The sequence below is a fragment of the Entelurus aequoreus genome, linkage group LG15, assembly GCF_033978785.1.
Source record: "Entelurus aequoreus isolate RoL-2023_Sb linkage group LG15, RoL_Eaeq_v1.1, whole genome shotgun sequence".
Classification (NCBI taxonomy): domain Eukaryota; kingdom Metazoa; phylum Chordata; class Actinopteri; order Syngnathiformes; family Syngnathidae; genus Entelurus; species Entelurus aequoreus.
In genome coordinates, this window is record NC_084745.1 from 52,225,207 (window position 1) to 52,235,206 (window position 10,000).

The 10,000-nt window shown below is 39.6% G+C and overlaps 1 protein-coding gene across 1 annotated transcript in view; it reads right to left on the reverse strand.

Moving 5' to 3' along the window:
- Positions 1-1,710: 1,710 nt before the first annotated feature.
- The window catches only part of abca4a (ATP-binding cassette, sub-family A (ABC1), member 4a), a 63,859-nt gene continuing 55,569 nt past the window's right edge, over positions 1,711-10,000 (reverse strand). The window contains exons 11-12 of the mRNA XM_062022119.1: positions 5,168-5,284; positions 1,711-2,756 (exon numbers count right to left, since the gene is read on the reverse strand). Coding sequence (XP_061878103.1) covers positions 2,478-2,756; positions 5,168-5,284 — 396 coding nt within the window. The 3' untranslated portion in view covers positions 1,711-2,477. The remainder of the gene's footprint in view (positions 2,757-5,167; positions 5,285-10,000) is intronic.

Below are 10,000 nucleotides of genomic sequence, written 5' to 3' on the forward strand. Positions count from 1 at the left end.
GGCTATATAAATAAAAAAAATATAGATATATAACTGATTGATTAATTGATTTATTGATAGATTGAGAAAATAAATGATTTATTAATATAGTAATTGAATTCAATATTTTACTTAAATTGTAATTTATCCAAGTAAATACATTAGTAAATAAATTATATACTAGACTAATAATTTAATTAAATAAATAAGTTAATAAAACATTTAATGAAGTTATAATTTTGCTAAGTAAATAAATAGGTAAATGATGTACTTGAATAGTAGTTTATTAAGGTTAATGTAACAGTAAATAAATAATGAAATTATAATTTATTCGTTGGGTGGATAATTTACAATAAAGAAGGGGTTGTGTGTTGCTATAGCATCAGTCTGCCGCCATCTGCCGCCAGCCACAACAGCAGTGGCTGATTGGTTGCACCTGCGCTGATTGGAGTAGCGGCAGCCAATCCAGGGGGCGCTTAAAGTCAGCTGACATGTCGTCTTTAAACAGTGTGATGTGGGTTGCACTTGAATTGCTATTGTGACATCTAGTGGACACATTTAGAACAGCAGTTTCTTTCATTAAAAAAATTGCAGCTCATTTCTATACTTGGCAAACTCATTTCGCGGGCCGTAGTTTGACACCCCTGGTTTAGAGCGCTTGGACGTTGCTAACATTACATTACATTACATTAACATCTGTGGAACGCTCTCCCTGACCACCTGAGGGCACCACAGACTGTGGATGCTTTTTTTTTTTTTAAAAACTTCTTTTTTTAAAAAAGTATTTTTTAAGATATATGCATACTAGTTTTAGCTATTTTGCTGTTTTAGTTTTTATTTTTATTTATTTTTTTATATCTTTTTATTATTATTATTTTTTTTTTTTTTTAATACACTGCAGCACTTTGAGGTTGTTTACTCAATGTAAAGTGCTTTTTACGAATAAAATATATAATATATTATTATTATTATAACATGAAGGACGTCGGTCCGAGTGGGAAGAGTCCATAACGACTGATTCCCCCTGAGATAACACGCAAACGTAGACTATCCAAGACCCTTTTCCAAGCAGCCGTGTCATTCGTTGGCAAACTCGGGGCCCAGGCGGAACGAGCGATTCCCATTTCAAACGCCGACATTAAACCTGCCAGAAGATCCACAGTACAGGTCCAGTGCGCGGTGGGATGCAAACCAGCCAAGCGAGCGGCCTTTGGACCCGCGGCCATTGTCGTGGCTCTATAAAAGATGGCGGCTGAAGTGACAGCTGTGTCTAATCAACCTCAGACGCTGTCACACTCAAGTGCTGCAAGCTTGAACTTGGACAAAAACAAAGAGCACCACCGTCCAACAGTCCCCCCCAATGGGATAGACCCCCTCCCGATAAGCCCCTGTGGGCCGGTTTGGACTTTGGTATTGGCCCACTTAGCCCTGGAGGGCCCTCATGTGTTGCTTTGTTTTGGTTTTTGAGTTATTTTGAAAAAGGTCCACTCCATCAGCGGTAAACAGAGGAGAGTCGACAGCTCGTCTGCAAGCCTGGCTCTCGTCCCGCCGGACCATTGCCAAGTTTGCAGATTGAGGACGGACTGCCAGAACCGCTAAAGAGACAGATTATCCGAATGCTCACATCACTGTCAAAAACACCGGCCCTTTAAGCAGCCTGGGGCCATCAACAAGTGACAGCTCCTGTGTTCACTGGGACTAAAAGATGGACGGACCACTCCAAGAATGCGAGTGGTCCACACCCTAGTATCCCGTACTAGGGTTGTACGGGATACCGGTATTAGTATAGTACCGCGGTACTAATGAATCGGTACTATAACGCCTCTAAAAAGTACCGGTTCCCCAACCCATTGCTGGTTTTACGAACAGAAGAGCATGTTCGGCAGCGCGCACACACGGAGTACTTACAAGCAGACACAGTGTGTGGACAGAAAAGTGAGAATGGATGCATTTTGGCTTAAAAAGTAAAGATAAAGGTGAAGTTATAACACTGAAACACCCTCAGGAAGAGGTGCTTTAAGACATGGCCAGCTAGCTAGCGGCTAAAGTCCATCCGCTTCTTCTAAATCACTAATCCTGGCCTCCATGGCGACAAATAAAGTGTCTGAATAATTGTATATAAGTTACCACACAACTTTGTGTTTCCCTGATTTCAGCTCGACGTGCGAGAAGACAAAAGCTGTCTTTCATGTTATCAAGCAAAAAGGCTTGTAAAACTCCACTGTGTGCGATGGGATGCGACATGGAGGTGTCGGTTTCTTTGATCTATTGACAGCCGCAGGAAGACCTTGTCTTGACCCGAGATCTACAAAGCGGAGAGGGAGCGGGACCTGACACCGCTCCAGGCACCTTTTCTTTGAATTGTTTATAACCAAGTGCAACAGCTGTTTATGACCACCTCCCCTTAGGAGCAGCTGTGCTCCAATCACTCTATCACAAAAAAAAATAAGAGTTGTAGAAATGATTGAAAACTCCAGACAGCCATGACATCATGTTCTTTACAAGTGTATGTACACTTTTGACCACGACTGTATGTGTGAAGGGACACAGAAATGTTTAAAAAAATAGTGTCCACTCACGTCTCCATATTGATTGAGCATCCCGATGACTCGGTCAGTTAGGTTGAAGATGTCCCGCCAATCAAAATCTGGCATACCGGCTGGTCGGTCCCCAGGTGGTCCGTTGTGCAGGAAGCTGAGGATGTGTTTGGCGGAGAACGGCGCCTCCTCTAGACTCCGGTCAATGAAATCCATCAATGACGGGTTCTGCAAAATGTTCTGAAATAAAAATGTAAAAAAAGAGCAATTAGGGCACGGCCCAGGAGTTCAATAAACAACCTGGTCATGCGGGGTGTTTTCATATTGAACTTAAATACCCAAGGTTCTCACTGGTGGCAAATTGTCACCATCATGTGGAAAATGAGAAAAACTCAGGTCAGTGTCCATGATGTGTAGCGTATTTTCCGGACCATAGGGCGCACCGGATTATAAGGTGCACTGCTGATGAAAGGTCCATTTAAAAAAAAAAAAAATCTATTTTCATATACAGTATAGGGTGCACCGGATTATAAGGCGCATTAAAGGAGTCATATGATTTTTTTCTAAATGTAAAAGACTTCCTTGTGGTCTACATAACATGCAATGGTGGTTCTTTGGTCAAAATGTTGCATGGATGATGTTTTACACATCATCTTCAAGTCACTTTCTGACAGTTTCTTCAGGATGCGCCGTTTTGTGGGCGGTCTTATTTACGTGGCTCACCTTCCACAGCGTGTTTCCTCGGTCATCCGTCGTCAAGGCCGGACACGCGCAAATTTCCAGGAGGTATGCAGATCCCAAATACAGATCAGCAGGTACCAGAAGGTAAGAAAAGTTGCTTTTGCATAATATTGCGAAACAAAACGGCAGATATGTCTTACCTTATACACACACCATAATAATACTCCTATGTTGAAGCACAGTACAATCCATCAAGCGGTGTGGCTTCATAGCTTACCAAAGTCCTACTAAAACATTTTTGATAGATTTTTGAGCACCGTGTGTAATGTTCTATATTTTAAACGGAACATATAAAATGTTGGTGTTGTTTACTTGAGTCATATTGCAGTCTACATGCAGCTTCGAGGTCGGTAAGCACAACCAGAATTACTCCGTACATTAGGCGCACCGGGTTATAAGGCGCACTGTCGAGTTTTGAGAAAATGAAAGGATTTTAAGTGCGCCTTATAGTCCGAATAAATACGGTAAATTAATTTGGTCCTTGAAATGCTACAGACCATACCCTAAAGGACAATGTGGAGCGTTTTTTTTAAAATTGTGAACATGTAAAAAAATAAGTACCGGGTACAAATAAATAGATAAAAAAATCACATGCAGATATTGTAAGTACCGCATTTTTCCGAGTATAAGTCGCTCCGGAGTATAAGTCGCACCGGCCAAAAATGCATAATAAAGAAGGAAAAAAACATATATAAGTCGCACTGGAGTATAAGTCGCATTTTTGGGGGGAAATGTATTTGATAAAAGCCAACACCAAGAATAGACATTTGAAAGGCAATTTGAAATAAAAATAAAATAGTGAACAACAGGCTGAATAAGTGTACGTTATATGAGGCATAAATAACCAACTGAAACCGTGCCTGGTATGTTAACGTAACATATTATGGTAAGAGTCATTCAAATAACTATAACATATAGAACATGCTATACGTTTACCAAACAATCTGTCACTCCTAATCGCTAAATCCCATGAAATCTTATACGTCTAGTCTCTTACGTGAATGAGATCAATAACATTATTTGATATTTTACGCTAATGTGTTAATCATTTCACACATAAGTCGCTCCTGAGTATAAGTCGCACCCCCGGCCAAACTATGAAAACAACTGCGACTTATAGCCTGAAAAATACGGTATTCACAGCCTTTGCTCAATACTTTGTTTATGCACCTTTGGCAGAAATTACAGCCTCAAGTCTTTTTGAATACTATGCCACTAGCTTGGCACACCTATCTTTGGGTAGTTTCTCTCATTCCCCTTTGCAGAACCTCTCAAGCTCCATCAGGTTGGATGGGAAACCTTGGTTTTCATCCAGGATGTCTCTGTACATTGCTGCATTCATCTTAGTCTAGTCAGGGAGGTGACCGAGAACCCGATGGTCACTCGGCCAGATCTTCAACGTTCCTCTGTGGAGAGAGGAGAACCTTCCAGAAGGATACCCATCTCTGCAGGAATGTATGGTAGAGTGGCCAGACTGAGGCCATTCCTTAGTAAAAAGTTTGCCAAAATGCACCAGAAAGACTCTCGGACCATGAGAAACTAAATTCTCTGGTCTGATGAGACAATGATTTTCGTGAATGCTCGGAGGAAACCAGGCACAGCTCATCACCAGGCCAGTACCATGCCTACAGTGAAGCATGGGGGTGGCAGAACCATGGTGTGGGGATGGTTTTCAGCATAGAGTCAGATCATTTCAGCAATGTACAGAGACATCTTGGATGAAAACCAACACTTTCCATCCAACTTGATGGAGCTTGAGAGTTGCTGCAAAGAGGAATGGACCAAACTGCCCAAAGACTTGAGGCCGGAGGCTGGAAGGCAAATTGGTTGATTAAACATTGCTGTTACACTACGCCAAAGGCCCTGAGGACTGTGATCAGCAAAGATGTCATCTTTTTTCTTTTCCGTACCCGTATCATTTTGACCTGGACTCCATCTTGGAAGAAAGCCCAGATCTGGGGAGCCACTTCTTCCCAGGCCTTCCCCATGGTCTTTAACCGTCGCAGCTCTTCAAATGTCGAGTTGGCCTGCAGGAAAAGACTCCCATGTGAATGTGTCAGAGCTGACAGACAGCAGAGGAGATGACTTTCACACGCAAAAAGCAGTATTCATTGCACACAAACACATTCTGTCAGGTTCAAACCCCGATGACGTCTATTAAACAGACAAGAAGCAAGGAATTAAACAAAGACAGAATTCAATTTAGCTCATTGAGGAGAAACATCTGGGCTGTACTCTGTACAGTCTTCCACCACGCTCTGGCAAGAGAATTCTATGCCACCTCTTTTATTTGGACTTTCCCTGATTACATAGCAACAGCTGTTTCTAAGGGGAGAGGGGGTCGTAAACAGCCGTCGCCCTTGGTCACAAAACAGTTCAAAGAAAAGATGCCTGGAGCTCGCGTCAGGTCCTGCTTCCTCTCCGCTTTGTAGATCTCGGGTCAAGACAAGATCTTCCTGTAGATTACAATAGGTCAAAGAAACCGATACCTTCATGTCGCTTCCCATCGTGCACAGTGGAGTTTTACAAGCATTTTGCTTGGCAAGATCAAAGACAACTTTTGTCTGCTCGCCGGGAACTCATGTGAACAGAAAGTTTTGTGATAACTTACATACAATTATTCTGACACGTTCTTGTATTTGTTACCTCCGAAAAATGCCCACCTCTTTAGGACCACTCTTTCTAGATATATAAAGATTTTTATTTACAACATTAATAATATATCCATTCTATGCAAATATAAAAAAGGTAAGCTTTTAGTAAAAATGTTTTTGTTTTGTTTGTAATTGGTTTTTAATCTTCATTATTTACTTCAAGTTATCTATATACATATTTATTTTAGGTTTTTTTTTAAAATTATTTTTGGCCAAAGGGGGCGCATTTCAATTTCTTACACACACTTGTTATTTCATATGTTGACCAGAGGGGGAGCACTTTTAAAAGCGACACACAGTCAATTTGAAAAATCCCTCCTTTTTGGGACCACCCTCATTGTGATAGATGTCACCACCAGGGGTGCAAATGAGACATTCTCTATTAGATGCAATGTTATTGGGACCATGATTTATGTCATCACTTGTTCACACCTCCTCATATGGAAGCTACTTTTCCTTGTTGATGTCTCAAGAAGGGTAGACATACAAGAACACACACACACACACACACACACATTCTTGTATTTGTTAACTTCTTGAGACCTCCATAAAATTCCTACCTCTTTAGGACCACCCTTTCTAGATATACAGTATAAAGATTTGTATTTACAACATTAATAATATATACATACTATGCAAATATAAAAAAGGTAAGCTTTTAGTTATTTTTTTTATTTTTTTTGTAATTGTTTTTTAATCTTCATTATTTACTTCAAGTTATTACAGTATGTCTCTATTTAATTTAATATATATATATATGAAATAACAAGTGTGTTAGAAATTAAAATGCGTCCCCTTTGGCCAAAATTAATTTTAAAAAAAAGTATATATATATATATATATATATATATATATATATATATATATATATATATATATATATATATATATATATATTATTTTTATTTATTTATTTATTTATTTTTTTAAATTAAATTTGGCCAAAGGGGGCGCATTTCAATTTCTTACACACACTTGTTATTTCATATGTTGACCAGAGGGGGAGCCAGTCAATTTTAAAAACCCTTATTTTTGGGACCTCCCTAATTTTGATATATTTCACCACCAGGGGTGCAAATGAGACATTCTCTATTAGATGCAATGGTTTTACGTATTGGGACCACGATTCCGGTCCTAACTTGTTCACACCTCCTCATATGGAAGGTACTTTTCCTTGTTGATGTCTCAAGAAGGGTAGAAATATAAGAACACACACACTCTCACACACATCTTTGTATTTGTACCCTTCTTGAGAAGGTAAAAAAGGTCAAGATTTTAGTAATTTTGTATTTATTTATTTATTTTAATTGGTTTTTAATCTTCATTATTTACTTCAAGTTATTACAGTATGTCTCTATATACATATATATATATATATATATATATATATATATATATATATATATATATATATATATATATATATATATATATATATATATATATATATATATATATATATATATATATATATATACTTTTTTTTTTTTTAATTAATTTTGGCCAAAGGGGGCGCATTTTAATTTCTAACGTACACTTGTTATTTCATATGTTGACCAGAGGGGGAGCACTTTTAAAAAATAACCTGACAGTCAATTTTAAAAACCCTCCTTTTTGGGACCTCCCTAATTTTGATAGATTTCACCACCAATAGTGTAAATGAGATCTCTATTTTTTTGTTTTTTGTAATGTGCTTAAGGCCGATGACAAAGGAGTCCCGGACCACAGACGGCCCCTGTGCCGCACTTTGGGCAACCCAGCTGTAGAAGCTAACTGTTAATGGCCAACATCTTAGTACCGTAGTGTATTTGTTCATCTTATGGTCACATACGGGACGCGGGTTGTCTCACGTCAGCACCGGAAGTCCTAAAATCAGCCGTTCACCTGGCGGGTTTTTTCCAGGGATGAATAGGGAAGTCCTTCTTTAGCTGCCGTCTTGTTTTATCATATATTACTGCCTTTGCACCTGTCAATGTTTACTTTTGTATCAACAAAAAATCAACAAAAAAATCCTGACTTTGGAGCAATGTTCACGGACTCTAGTATTTGCCTCTCTATTAGATGCAATGGTTTTCCGTATTGGGACCATGATTCCGGTCCTAACTTGTTCACCGGTACTCATATGGACGCTACTTTCCCTTGTTGATGTCACAAGAAGGGTAGAAATACAAGCACACTCACACATTCTTGTATTTCTTACCTTTTTGGGACCACCCTAATTTTGAGAGATTTCACCACCAGGGGTGCAAATGAGACATTCTCTATTAGATGCAATGGTTTTCCGTATTGGGACCATGATTCCGGTCCTAACTTGTTCACCGGTCCTCATATGGAAGCTACTTTCCCTTGTTGATGTCACAAGAAGGGTAGAAATACAAGCACACACACACATTGTTGTATTTCTTACCTTTTTGGGACCACCCTAATTTTGACAGATTTCACCACCAGGGGTGCAAATGAGACATTCTCTATTAGATGCAATGGTTTTACGTATTGGGACCATGATTTATGTCCTACCTTGTTCACACCTCCTCATATGGATGGTACTTTTCCTTGTTGATGTCTCAGGAAGGGTAGAAATACAAGAACACACACACACACACACATTCTTGTATTTCTTACCTTTTGGGACAACCCTAATTTTGACAGATGTCACCACCAGGGGTGCAAATGAGACAATCTCTATTAGATGCAATGGTTTTCCGTATTGGGACCGTGATTTGGGTCCTAACTTGTTCACCTGTCCTCATATGGACGGCACTTTTCCTTGTTGATGTCTCAAGAAGGGTAGAAATACAAGAACACACACACACACACACACACACACACACACACACATTCTTGTATTTTTTACCTTTTTGGGACCACCCTAATTTTGACAGATTTCACCACCAGGGGTGCAAATGAGACATTCTCTATTAGATGCAATGGTTTTACGTATTGGGACCATGATTCCGGTCCTAACTTGTTCACACCTCCTCATATGGACGATACTTTTCCTTGTTGATGTCTCAAGAAGGGTAGAAATACAAGAACACACACACACACACACACATTCTTGTATTTCTTACCTTTTTGGGGCCACCCTAATTTTGACAGATTTCACCACCAGGGGTGCAAATGAGACATTCTCTATTAGATGCAATGGTTTTACGTATTGGGACCGTGATTTCGGTCCTAACTTGTTCACCGGTCCTCATATTGACGGTAATTTTCCTTGTTGATGTCTCAAGAAGGGTAGAAATACAAGAACACACACACACATTCTTGTATTTCTTACCTTTTTGGGACCACCCTAATTTTGACAGAATTCACCACCAGGGGTGCAAATGAGACATTCTCTATTAGATGCAATGGTTTTACGTATTGGGACCATGATTCCGGTCCTAACTTGTTCACCGGTCCTCATATGGAAGCTACTTTCCCTTGTTGATGTCACAAGAAGGGTAGAAATACAAGCACACACACACATTCTTGTATTTCTTACCTTTTTGGGACCAACCTAATTTTGATAGATTTCACCACCAGGGGTGCAAATGAGACATTCTCTATTAGATGCAATGGTTTTCCGTATTGGGACCATGATTTCGGTGCTAACTTGTTCACACCTCCTCATATGGACGGTACTTTTCCTTGTTGATGTCTCAAGAAGGGTAGAAATACAAGCACACACACACATTCTTGTATTTCTTACCTTTTTGGGACCACCCTAATTTTGACAGATGTCACCACCAGGGGTGCAAATGAGACATTCTCTATTAGATGCAATGGTTTTACGTATTGGGACCGTGATTTATGTCCTACCTTGTTCACACCTCCTCATATGGAGGGTACTTTTCCTTGTTGATGTCTCAAGAAGGGTAGAAATACAAGCACACACACACACACACATTCTTGTATTTCTTACCTTTTTGGGACCACCCTAATTTTGACAGATGTCACCACCAGGGGTGCAAATGAGACATTCTCTATTAGATGCAATGGTTTTACGTATTGGGACCATGATTCCGGTCCTAACTTGTTCACACCTCCTCATATGGACGCTACTTTCCCTTGTTGATGTCACAAGAAGGGTAGAAATACAAGCAC